This window comes from Pezoporus flaviventris, unplaced genomic scaffold, assembly GCF_033815535.1.
Source record: "Pezoporus flaviventris isolate CSIRO_AGI_PZ_B2104156 unplaced genomic scaffold, CSIRO_AGI_Pfla_v1 ptg000040l, whole genome shotgun sequence".
NCBI classification, from domain to species: Eukaryota; Metazoa; Chordata; class Aves; order Psittaciformes; family Psittacidae; genus Pezoporus; species Pezoporus flaviventris.
The window spans coordinates 3,930,708-3,946,450 of record NW_026892588.1 but is presented as its reverse complement, the minus strand read 5'-3'; the positions used below and the strand labels follow the sequence as shown (position 1 = coordinate 3,946,450).

The following is a 15,743-nucleotide window of genomic DNA, read 5'->3' as shown; positions in this document are numbered from 1 at the left end:
ACTGTGTTGTGGAAACAACTACAGCAAAGGGATGGGAAAGGCAGCAGGGGAGTGCCAGCACTGTAAGTCACTGCAGCTGTTTGAATCAAGGCCCTTAGACAAGAGAAATAATAAGGCTTCACAGAAAGTTTCAGCACTAGTTTGTGATACCCAAGAGGTTTAAACATCTGTTTTCTTTTGCTCTAGAGCAATCTGAAAGTCTTTTGAACATACCATGTTGATATACATCTAAAGCAGTTCCCTTCTCTTAGTGAAAGGACAGGCTTGATTAAGATCTCTTTATCCCACAGGACTCTATGCAGAAGCTGTATTACTGAGAAACTACAAAAACATACATTTTACTTCAATCCTATTTCATGATTTAATGAAAAGAGATAAGTACTGGAAAAGAGTATGAGAAACAAAGCAAAATTGTACCACCAAGTATACCACTGTCTTGCAACATGAGTGACAAATAGATCAAAAGCAGCAGTTCAATCCAAGCAGTGTGTTACATTGAATTTAAAATACGAATGAAAGTATGTCCCCTTAGGACTTCTAAAACACCATATTTTTAAGTCATTATCAGTATTGCAGCGTAAAACAAGTAAACAAAAAATCTTAAGACTATGCACATATGAGACTTAGCTTTTCCCTCTCTTGCCTCTTTCTTGGGCTTTCAAGACATCCTGGCAGTTCATTTCAAGCTTTTCCCTTAACTGTGACTATTAAAACATAAGGTAAAATTCCAAAGTTTTCAAGTTATCACAATATTCTATGCAAAACAGAAAAATGGAAAATAAATTGTAATCTCTAGGAAATGCACTCAATTTTTTCCCTAAAGGCAAGGACAGACATAAGTATGCTTGTAAGGTACTACAAGCTGCAAGCTTCCTTTCATATTTCTATTGATACCAATTACCAGTAAGTACTACAAGCCAGTAAGATATAGGCGAGCTTTAGAGATATTTCACATTGTAAATACAATTGCATTTCATGAGTTAAATAATTAAAGCACAAGTGTGATAACTCTTACAGTGCAAGTATATGATGACAACTCCTCCTACTGGAAGCACAACTGATGCGGCAAAATTCAGAAAACCCCAGATTTCCTAGGCTTTTGCTGATACTGGCTAGCTACACTTTTTTCCCCTCTACCAATTTAAACTAGACTCATCCAGCTTTTCAGTACTATAGAAAAATACCTATGCGCTTTTAAGATGAAAATCACTTTGCTTTAAAGTTTGCTGCTCTAATTGCATGGCATGGTTTATTTATACACATAAATGAGAATCAGGTTTCAAATTAATTTAAACCAATCTCTTTCTCTAGGACTATGTCTCACCATTACCTCATGACTTTGGGTGGTGCTGATATGATGTAGAGTAACTTACATGTATAGTGAACAAGAAAGTTCTGATGATTTACTGGTGCTGAGAGTGCAGCTCACTGTGGCTCCTTTTTGTTTCCTCTTTTACTCATACTTTGTATCAGCTGTGCCAGGAATGATTTCCATGTGAATGAACCCCCTACATTTATCTGAATAGGCTACTCTGTTCAACCCATTCCATCTCCAAGGGCTCAGACTGTCACAGACATTACACATGCTGCTCAGCCAGAAGCTAGAGGAGTGGGTTTTACAATAACAGCTCAGAGCAGACAGAACTAGTAAGAATATGCAGTATTATACGATATACTGAGCAGACTATCAAGACTCTCGTTCATTTATTTTAATCCCCAATTTGCTTCATGTTTCCTTGTTCAAATCACTGTTTTAAGCTATAATAATCACAATATTTTTGGTAAAATTTTGACAAATTGTTGTAAAAGACTTAAGGATACCAAATTCTTTGAAGAGAAACATGAGCATAAATACTGTCAGCACGCTAAACACTGAAGTGACACATCTAACCTGGACTTTTTAGGTCAGTCCCATGTTTAGCAAATCTACAGACTACAGTGAAAAAGAAAAAAACATTACTCAACTTGTATATGCTGTTCTGGCCAATGTTTATGTAAAGATAAAGAGTCTACAAAATACTAATCTGGATTTAAATACATCCTGACTCAGCAACCACACAACAGATTACCATTCACAGCTAATTGAAGTGTCTGCTTAACATCTACTCAGGCTATTGTGTCAGACTAATTCAGTTATATGGAATATGTCTATGGGGTTTTCTCCTTGTGTTACAGTTCTATTTTCCATAGATTTCATAAATAATACCACAAACATGGAGTTACTCTATCCTTACGTCAGACTTCAAACCAAGTATTTTCAGTTGGTATGTAGCCAATACCCATCATCAGTAGCTTACAAGAAAGAATTAAGATAGCGGTTCATCATTACGGACTGCTTATGGAAGGCATAGACTAACCACCCTTCATTTACCTTCCTTACATAACAGAAGTACAACTTTCTCCACTTCATAACACCAACATATATTTAATTATTAAGCTAACCAGAAGCCCTAGAAGAGAAGCAGCACGTTTTCACGTAATCTTATTCAAGGGGAACATACTGCCACAGATGTCCTGGATAGCAAAAATATAAATGAGTTTAAGAGACAGCATGTGCAAAGGAAACAAAAAATCAAAACCTATTTAAAACAAAGACACTGAGACAACCAAAATCTCTAAAAAAAAATCCTTACCCAATAAACAAGGGTAATAAATAGACCTGTATCGTTCTCACAACACTTTTATAAGCATAAGCTTGTCCTATAAAATGACTGATTTGGTTTGATTCAACATCCCCACAGATGTTGCAAATTTTAAGTGTATTTATGCAATGCAGACTCTAGAGAAATAAACAGAGCTAAAATCATCATACACTTCAACAGGAAGTGTCAATCACTACAGTCTAGTAAGTCTTTCCTCTTTCTGTATGTCTATGTGGTCTTCTGTAGCTAGATGGGAATTCATTTTACCTGTACCTGAAGCCAGTCAAAAGCAGCCTAAGTGTTAGTGCAATGCTGAACTTGAGCCAGTATGCACTGCTCGAAAGACTCCACAGCTGCTTCTCATCTTGTACAGCCAGATCCTATAATGCCCCAACAGGAACAGACTGTAAACATGTATCCTACATAATCAGAAATCTAGTTAAAGCTAGCACGCTAAACTCTCTTCAGGGAGAGGGGATCAAGAGAAAATGAAGTTACAGCTGTGATTCCAAACTAAAATTTCACTGTAGATTAATCCAAGTAAAAAAAAAACTAGTCCTACTCCTTTCAATTCCACAACCAGATCAACCCAAGAATTATTCACCTCCATCACAACAAGTCTGATGTTTGCATGGTCAAATGCTAAACTGGATATGTGAAATGGTCCTCTTCTACAAAACAAACAACAAATGCCCCTGCTAAGAGGGCATTTTTCAGATGTGCTGATCCAGAACCACTCAAATAAAGAGCCTGTCTCAAGTCCTTTAGCTACTTCAATAGGTTTCTGCAATATTTTATCATGGAAGATTCATCTTCACCTCTTCTGCCCTGAGAATGGCCAGTAGTTCTGCTGTGTTTTTTTTATAAGGCTGCTCAGAACATGTACACAGACTTTTTGAATCAAGCCCCACTGTTTTTTGTTTCCTTTTGGGTGCTTTAATTTTTATGGTAATTTAGGTCTTTCTTCCAAATTGTTCTACAAATAATGTAACTTCTTTTAAAAGGCTGATGCATTCACATGACCAGTTAACTCTAGTTACCAGGTGCTATCTAATCTACCAAATTACACTTGTGCTAAGAATCAAACTGGCAGCAGTAATAATAATAACCAAAGCAGAGCATAGGAGTGTATTTGCTGAATTATGACCAACAGACATTCTTTTTTCAAGCTCTGTTCACTATGCCCCTATATTGCTGTTTATTGCAATGTTAGCAAAAGAAAGGACTACTTTGACACACCTCACATACACCAGCACTAAATAAAATCTTTCTAGCTTAAGACAGTGATAAAGGTGGTTTGAACAAATGAGCAAACCACCAGCTAATTTTGCATTGAAATGGATCAGAACAAAAAACTCGATTTTTCTGAGTTTGGTTTCTCCTTTTCTGCAACAGCTTGAACCTCTCTGCTCTGCAACCTGCCTTTGCTCTCACATACATGTGTACTTACTGCTTCGCTGCTCTAACCTTCTAAACTGTGTAGTTAACAAAAGGAACTGCCTCTTCCTTCCTTCCTTCTCTCTTCCTCCCCATTAGTCTGGTACCCCAAGCTGCAATGCCAACCTGGTATGTTTCCCTAGCCGTCTTTGCACTCATTTTTGTTGACTTTTCTTTTACAATTTCAAGCACAACCCCTAATGTAAACTACTTCTATTTATTTAAAGAGGAAAAAACATTAGACAAAACATTTCATGTTGACTACTCAGCTTGTAACTGTTCCAGTTATGTACTGAATCTCACAAAACCAACAAAAGTGACAAAATATACTTAATGATAAGATCTAAGAGAACTACATTCCTGCTAGGCCATGGTGCTTTCATTTAACATTAAAGGTTATTCTGTAGTTGTTTGTTTTTTTTTTACAGTAAATTAAATTACTCTGAAATAAAAATGTATCTTCCTTTAAAATCATAGCAAATTATATTTTGTTAGAAAAGTTCCTGGTATTATTTTTAAAGCAAATGACTGGCAAAATCTGCTTAAGATGTCTGGTTACCTAGTAAAGGTAATAAAATGATAAGAACTGCTTCGGGATTAACAGCAGAACATAACATATTAGCTGCTATCTCCAGATATCCTTCATAAAGCCACATTAACAATACAACAATAACAAGCAATAACAATACAAATGACAGAAGTAATAAACTTTGTGTAACGTAAAATTTGGTTGTAAATTCAATTCCCTCAAAAAGTAAAACGGCTCACTGATTTGTTTCTTTTTAAACAACTTATAATTTCACAGGAAAAGAAAAAGAGTGAATTTCCTGAAGATGATCAATATTCATAGAATCACAGAATCAACCAGGTTGGAAAAGACCTTTAAGATAATCAAGTCCAACTTTTCCTCCCAGTCTAGTAATAAACCATGTCACTGAGGGCCTCATCTACACAGTTTGTGAACACCTCCAGGGACGGTGACTCCACCACTGCCTTTGGGGAAGAAACTGTACATAATATCCAGTCTAAACTTCCCCTGGTGCAGCTTGAGGCTGTTTTCTCTTGTCTTATCCTTTGTTACTTGGGAGAAGAGATGAACCCCCACCTCACTACAACCTCCTTTCAGGTAACTGTAGGGAGCAATAATGTCCCCACAGAGCCTTCTCTTCTCAAACTAAATAACCCCAGCTCCTGCATGGAATCATTTTTGTTGGAAAAGGCTTTAAGATCATCAAGTCCAAATAAGCAGGTTTATTAAAATAAACTATTATATTCAGTGAGGATGATCCATACAGCACAGGGCACAAAGCTGGAACAAATGTAGTTTTAACTGAAATTAGTATTTTAATTTTAGATTGATATTCTCTCCCTCTTCTAAACTGAATGTTCTTGCCTACATGATATTTAGGGCAACAACTCACGAGACCAGGCAATCTGCATTGAGACAGCAATAAAAAAATATCTGATTATCATTAAAACTTGGGCTAAAATTTGCAACAGTCCAGAAGCTGCTCTATGAGGAGTTCAACCACAAACAGCAGTAGGAGTCATAATCTCATCAGCTTTCTTAGTAAGTCAATCTGCCTCTAAGAGTCTTACAGATCCTTTACTTACAAAATTCTAGAATCTGATCATATGTGCAGAAAGAAATTGAGTATTTTTACACTACAACTCTGGACCCAAAAAGCTGGCCAGCTGAAATGTGAAGATACTTGGGTTCCAGCTGGAGAAAACAGTGGCAAGTCAGGAATCTTTGAATCAACTAAGTTAACCTGCAAAAATGCTATCAGTTGTATTTTTGTGAACAGAAGGCAAGTCTGATAAATAAAGAACTTTCTTTCACTCTGAAAATACAGAATAGCAGTGCCAGGATTCCTAGGGCCAGATAAAAATCACCACAGGTAGATAATAAAGTCCTGATCCAGACTAAACTTGCAATGCCAATTCAAATTTGTTCAAAGTATTTTTGATTAATTTTGTGGTATCAAACTCCATTCTTTAAGGCCACACACCAGTTTTATTGTTCTTTCTGCAGACAGCCCAAATGATTTATTTCTTCCCAGCCTCCTCCCGTTTACTTCCTACTTCCCACACATTCCCCAATACAGTGTGGTTGCATTCAAGCCATGCACCACCATTAAATGAAGGCTAGATTCTGCTGATTTCTCAGTCATTACCACTCAGCTTCCTCCTTACCTGCTGATTTCTGTACTGCAGAATTCCTCATAACAAGCTTCCATTGACACTGTGCTGTGTGCTGAGCCTCTTCATCAGAAAGCTTTCCAGGCTTACCTCACCATATTGAATAGCAATCTGCTGCAATAACAGCATGCATGCAGAAACAGCAGAAACCATGCTGCTGCAGTAAAGGACACCACCAAGTAGAATTCTGGCTCTCCAGATTAACTAACAGGACTCAGCTGTGATTGAGAGTAAAGGTTATTGCATCAGCCAAGCCCCAGATTTGCACTAATTCTGAAAAGCTGAGTGACACAAGTGTGGCTTAGATTGCATTAAATCCCAATGCATTGCAGGTGAAGCACTTGTAGGTCTACTTTGCCTTTGAATACATTAGGTCTGTAATCTTGGAACTACCAGATAAGCTCCTCATCAGAAATTTTATGGTTTATTAAGTATAAACTAAAAGAAGTGCTTCAGTGCTTTTAAACTCTGAATTTAACTCTTTAAACTCTTCCTCTGGCATCTGTCTGAAGCCTTAGGTATTCTCATCAGAAGAGCAAAAGAAGACAAACAGCTGTAGTAGAAGACTGTAGTAGAAAAGAAGACATTAGTAACAGCAGCTCTCCTTTGACATATTTTTCTTCATTTATACTCCACCTATTTCAAAGACATTCCGTGTTTACAATACAATAGTAAATCTGCACGCAAAAGTAACACAGACTTCTACATCTGCAGTAGTATTCCACAAAAGGAAACTAAACCAGAACCTAGCTCATGTCCTGTCCTGAGGGGCTTATTAAATAGACAGGCTTTTGAAGGGAGCCTAGATTAGGCTCGCTGTGGGGGAGGGACTGTTCTCTGCTGGAGCAAGAGGGTAAGCAAGCTTCAAGACTGACAGAACTGCATTGTAAAACCTTAAGTTTATTAGCACAAGCATACACGTTAACCTTAAAAGTCACACTAACATTAACCAAAACATCCAGAAATCTGACCAAAGTAGTGCACAAGTTCGTAATACCGTAATCATTGTACTGTGTAGTTGCAAGAGGACCATTCTGAAGTCTCCCAAGTACATTAAGCTACAATATAAAGAAGTATTTCCATAAGATACTTAACGCTATAAGGCAAATTTCTGCTCTCAGTTCTAATGGCTGGCCAACTTCATGAATGCTCCTTAACTCTTGTTCTCAGATTGAGACAACTACCTCAGTGGTATAAAGAATAGAAATGCCCCAACCAGCTCATACATTCAGTAGAATCTGAGCAATATTTTTGCGAATGAAAAGAATGCAAAGAAATGAAAAGAAAAAGGTCCAAAAATGAAATTAACAGAAAATTGACAATGAAAAGAAAAAGGTCCAAAACATTATGGTAAGTAATTATAGGTTTTCTTTAAAGTTCCTAATAACAATCAACTGATATGGTTATATACCATACAGATCATAGCCTTTCTATTTCTTCGATAATTAAGTCAAGAAAAAAACCTGAAAATAATTCATTCTGTTCTCCCAAAAACTTTGTATAAAAAGTGCATTCCATTACAACAGGGTATATTATTTTCTTAGAAAGCTATCCAGACCTAATAGGAAGTTAATAAATATAAGGCAATTCTACGACATAATCCAGTTAAAGATAATTGCACAAAAGATCATTCTCTACAACAAATAATGTCTCATGTATTCTCACTAAGGAATATTTGGCATAGAGTTTGTTCCATTAACAAAATGTGTGGCAGATTAGGTGTCCACCCATATTTCTGGATCTGCAAAATGAACTTTACCTACATGTCAGTTACTTATAACATAACTATACAATTTAAACGAGAACCTGTGGACAATTTCAGTGGTCATACTGAAATAATCCACTCTTTGATCTAATTATAAATTCAATTTATAATTTTTAAAGGAAAGCTTCTGAATAATAATTATTTAGAAACTGTTTTCAATGTCTTATGCAGTGAACAAAAAAGCCATGATCTATTCAAAGGAAATCCCTATTTTCTTGATTTAGAAATCAAAACAGTTCTATTTTTCTTCTAAAATGGTATCTGCCTGCATAAAAAGAGAGTCCTTTTTTAAAAACCAAAACCAACTTACAAACACCCAATGCCCCCAAAAAGCCCCAAGACAACTCACAGTGCTTTTCAGTCTGCAATACCTTTTATATTAGTGTTACAATAGCATATAAGAGCCCTCATTTAGTGTCTGAGAGAACAGTACAAAAAGAGACCAACCAAACTGAAAAAAGGAGGACAGTGTATGGAGGAAATGAAAGGCATTTATTAAAAACAGCTTTGTCCTCAATCTAAGATAGAAAATGTTGATGACGATGGAGAACTTCAAAAGCACAACCATATGGAATTCAGTAACTGTTAGCTATTGTTCAAAACCAGTCAACTTGTACTGAACTCTCCAAAACTACTGCTAGGTTCTATAGCTGAAAAAATATTCATGCAACAGGGAACTGCTATAGCAAGCCTAATGATGAAGGGATTAGAATTTAAAGTGAGAGCACTGGACTTTCTTCTCTGATATCATAGTTCAAATCCCAAGCCAGACAGTAGGATAAATGAGCCAGGGGGCCTTCATTCATTCTCCACCAAACAACACACCACAAAAGATCCATACATTATGCCAGAAAAATGCTCAGCAAGAATTAGTGGCCTTGGAAACAGAAATTCCTGACTCAGAGTCTGGTGGAAGGTCACTGTTCTAACAGTGCAAAGTTCACTTGATTTGCATTTGATATATTGATATGCAAAGGAATTTCTGAGTTGTTTAGGCTCATTTATTTCTTGCAAATGATCCAAAGATGAAGGCAAATATTAATCTCTTTGATTCCATAGCTTGGTGGAAAGGCAACTAAAAAAGAAATTCTTCACATTACTGAAGGAGCTACTGAAAATATATAGACAAACTTTTTTTTTTCATTTCTGTTAAATTAAACAAGAAAGTATCTGTATAAAGGAAAACAGAGTCAGATTTAAAGTTTCCAGTTTCCACTGGAAAAAGTTACTTCCCTATGAATTAATAAACCTACATCCAATTTGTTAGTTCAGATACTGCTTAACAGCTTCAGAAAATCCCTGTCAGTTAAACATGAACTGATGTTTACTGATTTGATACCCCCACCTTTATTTCAAAACAAACCTAAGATACATTTATTTTCTGTTTTATTCCATGATGCTTGAATCAAATGAGATTAGACACAGTTAAGAAAGCAGCACTAATCTGATGACACTACTCCAACAGATAGTGACAGGCCTTTCATTAAAAACATACAGAAAAGACTCCAACAGTGACTAGATTATTTTCCTTCTTTCCAGAAATCCTTTTATATGACAGAGAGTTCTTAGTCTCGCATCTAATTATAATTCCAATCATATAATCCACTGCAAAGGATTATGCAATCCTTGCACAATTTAGAGATGTAATTTACTGCAGAAACCAATAATGCACTTAGATACGTATCTTCAGTGCAACAAATCAAACAGATGAGTCTCTAAACATTGGCACTGATGACTCCAATCAGCTGCTGGGGCACGAAAAAAAGTATTACGGGCATGAAATTAATGGTTGCTTTCAAGAACGTTAGACTTAGCTGTTGAACTCAGTTTATTACTGAATGTGACCAAAGGGGAAGGCACAAAAAGGCATTTGCATTTTTATGAGCACTTGATCAAATGCTTGCACACACAGAGGACATTCACTGATCTGGCTCACCATCATAATGACTGCAAACTGCTGAAGGATTTTCCTCGACTCAAGTTTGACAAATATTGTCTGAAAGTGTCCTTTAGCCACATACATGTATCTTTCCCTGGCTGGTTGATGAGCTAAAACCAATTGTAGAAATACAGTTCTCAAGCAGTAGGGACTATGAGGTATGGCATTCTTTATCATTTGAAAGTAAAAACAACCTAAAAACATGTAATTCGTATGTATCTTGTAATTTTTACCATCCAAGGAACAAAGGCACAGCATCTCATTTCTTGAAGTAAATTTCTAAGCTCATAAAACTTCCTCTATCACTAGTACCAGCATTTTGGTTCCCCTTGTGTTGAAGCACACTAGCTGCAAGACTTTGAGGAAATAAACTTCAAGAGAGGAACACAGGACTGCTAAGCCCAGGCAAAAACATCACATAAGAGAATTATAAAATTAATTGCACCATGAGGTCTTACCTAAGAATGATGAATATATTTCAAAGTTCTTACTAACTTCCTCCTTTGCTGAGAGAACGGCATACAGAAATATAAATCACAGCCTCTGACCCCTGCACATAAAACTGAAACCAAGACAAGCAAAACAAAGACGTGACATTAATTGCTGCTGTAGCTAAGCAAAGTTTATCTGCATACTTGAAAAGCTTCCTTATGACAGTGCCAGCCGCTGGTAAGAGGAATGTGTTGCTGTCATCATAAGGAAAACTTGAATCAGGGGCATTCCAGTATGACAATATCATGGTGGTGAACATACAAACAAGACAAGGATGAGAGATAGAAAAACACCAACATTTAGAAAAGATATATTATGTGTGTAAATATTTTACTAAGAATCTGTGAATATTACATTGCATTTCGGCACCCTCTAGTGTTGACTGGTGCAGAGAGTTAAAATTCTGAGAAAAAAATCCAATCCATAGAATCACAGACGCATAGAACATTTTGGGTTGGAAGGTTCATCTAGTCCAAACCCCCTGCAATAAGCAGGGATATCTTCAATTATATCAGGCTGCTCAGAATCACATCCAGCCTGGCCCCGAACGTCTCCAGAGATGGTTCATCCACCACTCCTCTAGGCAGCCTGTGCCAGGATTTTAACACCCTCATTGTAAAGAATTTCTTTCTCACATACAGCCTGCATCTCCCCTCTTCTAATTTAAGACCATCATCCCATGTCCTATAGCAACAGGTCCTGCTAAGAAGTCTCTCCCCATCTTTCTTATAATATTACTAATTGTGGAGATGCTCCTGATGTACACACAAAGAACAGGACTCAGTATTCAAAAGCACAAAATTGGTGCTCCAAGAATAAGAAATATGCAGAAGCACTAGAACTCAATGCATGCAAATGTATTGCAAGAGGTCTGTCTGAATATCTAAGAAAATCCTTATATTTTTTACACAGTTTCCCAAAGATTTACTCCTCTTTGCTTAAAATGAGTTATTTACCATTAAAAGGTTCTTTGTTTTCAGTTATATCTTTGCTAAAAATAAGATTACTACTGCAACATTAGAATGAAAACCTCCTTTTAGTATGGCTCACTCTATCATCACTCACAAAGAAGCTGATGCTTGTGCCATGACTGCAACATTTTTCCAAGAGCAGAAACAAGTACAGTCATGTGAAATGAGCTCTAAGCACTCCTGCTGTAGAAGTGGGAAAGCAGACATTACACCAACTGGGTATTACCACTACTGTTTTCCTAAGCCTTTTCTACTATACTCCAAAGGTATTAGATCACAGACATCTACATGCAAACTTGTCCACTTAGCATGTTTCAAATCTTTTCAATCCCTCTTTTTCTCTCTCAAAGAAATCACTGCATCTTTTCACTTGATAGTAAAGTTAACTTATAACTATCAATTACAAATGAAAAACCTATTCTACATATTCCTGTATTTTCCCCTCAAGATTATCCCTTATTTCTTCAAAGGCATCTGAAAACATATGTTAAAATAGGATTAAGTTTATTTTCTAAATAATTAAAATTGAGTGAGTGACCAAAAAAACCCAAACGGATTCTAATGCCTGAAAAACATAAAATAGCCCTGAAAATTATACAGCATGAGAAGATTCCCTGCATTACTTAACTTGCGAACAGAAAACACATACAATTTTTGTGAAAAATGCAGACCATGTAAAATCTTGTTATAAATAATTTTATCTCAAAATATTACATTATTACAAAGAATATTTTAATCTTACTCTCTGTGGATTTGAGATTACCCCTATTATATAATCACATTCTTTTTAATTCTGAATTTTAAACCCCATTATTAGTCTATTGAGGAATAACTGCCACAATTAAGATCCAAGATTAAGATCTTTCTAAATTTTAAACCCACAAATGTTCGGTTCAGAAACATCTGTGAGCGCACCTAATTTATTAACCAGCGAGTACTGTGCATAACAAGAAAGACGGTACTGACAAATAAATATACATACAACAGCTCTTACCAGAGAAGGAGGTTATCATGGTCTACTATGTGCTCTTAAAATGCAGAAGCTTCTTGGCAAAAGACACACCTTGAGAATTCCTGTGCCCAATCAGCAGTCAGACTTGCCTAGGAGACAGCAGCTGAATCACAGGGAACATAACTGAGCAGCAAGTTTCTTCCCCCCTAAGTCACAGCTGTTTACTGTGTGGAGTGAATTTTTTCACACCTTTTTTTTTAACTATTATAATTTTTTTTCTACTAAGTGAAAAACTTGCCAACTACTTGCCAATATGCCATTATGAAATACAGAAGTTCCTGCTCATGACTCAGAGTTTCACAGGATATTTCTTAAAAAATATTTCTTACAAAAGACTGATTCAAAAAAGGTTACTTATAATTGGAAGAAAAATGCAAAAAAAAAAAAAAAAAAAAAAAAATACAAATCACCAAAAACCACAAACCCAACCACTCTCCCCAAAACCAACCAACAAACAATAACAAAACTGACATGCTTACATAAGTGTGAAACTATGCACAACCTCAAAACAGCCTCCAACAATCCAGAGCTCAACAAATTAATAGGAAGAGGTCAATTTATCTACTTCAGGCATCACACTATATTCTATTATGTATTATTTGATTATGGGAGCCACTTAGGAGTTTCGGTTAGGATCATTCCCCACTCACCTGGGTTGTATATCTGCCCTGAAAACATTGATACACTCAAAACCTAGATGTGCAATTGCATCACTTTCCAGAAATTTATCAAAGTGACTTTTTTCTTTAGCCGTAGGTGTACTCACCCTGATCAGAAGATCGCTGTATTGAGGGGTTAGTGATCTGCATAGCAGGCACAGGCCAGTTTTGTGCTGCATGTACAGCTTGGTTGTCAGACCTGTGCTGTGCAGCACATTCCCCTTGGCTTCAGGATAAACTCATCCAGCTGGCTGTAACAGAGGAGCCTGCAGGCAGCTCCCACTCAGTACTAGCTATTACACCACCTGTGTGTCCTTGTCTTTAAAAGTGCAGCAAACAGTTCTCAAGTGAACCAACTATCTGCTTGACAATAGATATGAGAACTAGAATTGGTTTTAAAACACCCTGTAAGAGCTCAAAAGGCTAAAACATCAGATGACCTTTCCATGGACAGGATCTCCCCATGTGCTGAACTCTCATTTGAGACATGTTTGATTCCACAGAACTCCACATCTGGAAGGACATAAAATTGTCAGCACTATCCTTTTTCTTTACAGCATGAGCTCCAATAAATGGTATTTTACAATGCTCAAATCCATAATGAACCAGTATCTCCTGGTACAAAATAGGTCACTAGATTGCTTTTAGGTATAACCCCAAGGAAGAGAGGTATGACGTCTGGAATGTTAAAATCTATAAATTGAAAAGTAATGATTTTATCATTTATGTAAGTACATTAAAGCTAAGATGCAGATAGCTTGCAGTTGTAAATAAAATGTTAGCACCATCAAAATTGCTCTCCATATCCCAGGTCTTAGTTTCTCCTTCACCACTTCTTTTGTTCACCTGGCCCTTCCACTGTACTCTGACATCTTCCAAGAATTCTAAAGTAATCCCTCTAACCCATAAGGCCTCTAGAGAACTAATACCTATTATATAGCAACTAATACCAAATACAAAACCTGCCAATTTCCCTTCCAAACTAGCCATGAATAGTGTTTGAAGGTAAATTAATAAGCCGTATTCCCACTTTTATACATACTTCACACATAATAGCATACATTCTCACAACGCTAAAAAAAAAGCGAGTGATGATTTTGTAAAAAAGATCTTGAATAAAAGCCGCTTGTAACAAACTCTGATTTGAAATGTCACTGAGCCTGGATGTAAAAGTCTACCCAAATCTCTCTGATTGTTTTGCTTTCCTGCAGAAATGACTGGTACCTATTATTAATTTGGATATAGTTTTATATCAGTTCTGAATACAGGAAATGAATTTCTTGGGTTGTTAACTCAATGCTTACTGCTGCCAGCATTTTGGAAATAAAAGTAACCCCCTGAAAGAACAAAGGACATTATTCAGTGCGAGAACTGAGGAAAATTCACTGCTGATTTAGAGTGGCAGAGCTGACTCTGCGCATTCATCACAAAGAAGCTTCTGTGTTGGTACTGCCTGCACAGAAGAGCCTTTGATGTGCAGCTTTTCATTTCTTCATACTGTAACTTCTGCAGGGTGATAAGTTGCATTAACTTCAATGACTGGTTTGATGAGACAAAATTGGAAGGAAGAATACAGGACAATGATGAAACAAGGATCAGTTATAAAAATCACTTGCTAGTTCAATGTTCCTCTACTGTGGCTATAAAGAGATAAAAATGTTTTCCTGATAGGTCACAGAAGCGTAGAATCTGAATTGTGTTCTGCTTTTAACCTAACTGCAAAACCCTAACATGGCACTTACTTATACGTTACCTAAACGAGCTCCAAAACAAACTTTGTGTGGTTTCAGAATACTGTTTGCGTTTTTTTGCATCTGTAAGTCTCGAAGCATTGACCAAACTAGAATATTCTATACCATATTACACTAGTATACAAGGCAGCTGCCTATTTACATAGAAATTCCAACGAAGACTCTCGAGAGCAAATTTTAATTTCATGGTGTACAGGGGACTTTGCTGTTTTCACTGTCCTTACATTACATCTATCATCTTAATTATATGAAAAATTAAGTCTTGCAACTGTAATATAAATTAGCCAGATTTCAAGATGGCAATCCAGCTGTGCTTTGCCACCTGAAACTCCATCTGTGTGCTGTGCTCAGGGCAGCACTTTCAGGTAGGCCACAACTCAGCTCGTTAAGCACAAACATCCAGGCCCTACTCCTAAACCTCAGGTGCCAGGACCTTGCGCTGGCATCACCTACACATCACTGCTTACCAGAACAATGCCACCAGCATGACAATCCACCCTTGCTTTGCCACCTAAAACTCCATTTGTATATGGCTTGAAATAGTGGTGCTCTGAGGCATTACAGAAACCAAATTTGAAAGCACAACCCCCTGACCCTACCACATCTGCTGAAGTGAGCAGCTCCAGAGAAAATGCTTTCACTACCGGAGCATGAGAAAAACACGGCACCCAAGAGTCTCGACCCTGAGAGGCCAGAGCCACCAAAGCAGCTCCACGTCCCCATGAGGCCTTGCACAGAAAGCAGCCGCGCTCTTAAGGGGCAATCAGCTGATTTATAGGGGGCGGTGCTAGGAGGGGTGGCCCTGAGTGGGTAAAACACCGCCCTCGGGGCGTGCCGAGTAGGGTGCAGAGAGGTTGGTTGTGCCGGCAGGTG

The 15,743-nt window shown here is 37.1% G+C and overlaps 1 protein-coding gene across 1 annotated transcript in view; it reads right to left on the bottom strand.

Annotated features, from left to right (window-relative positions):
• The window catches only part of BCAR3 (BCAR3 adaptor protein, NSP family member), a 91,204-nt gene extending 84,776 nt beyond the window's left edge, over window positions 1–6,428 (bottom strand). The window contains exon 1 of the mRNA XM_061465490.1: window positions 6,276–6,428. Coding sequence (XP_061321474.1) covers window positions 6,276–6,306 — 31 coding nt within the window. The 5' untranslated portion in view covers window positions 6,307–6,428. The remainder of the gene's footprint in view (window positions 1–6,275) is intronic.
• Between the last annotated feature and the right edge of the window lie 9,315 nt (window positions 6,429–15,743).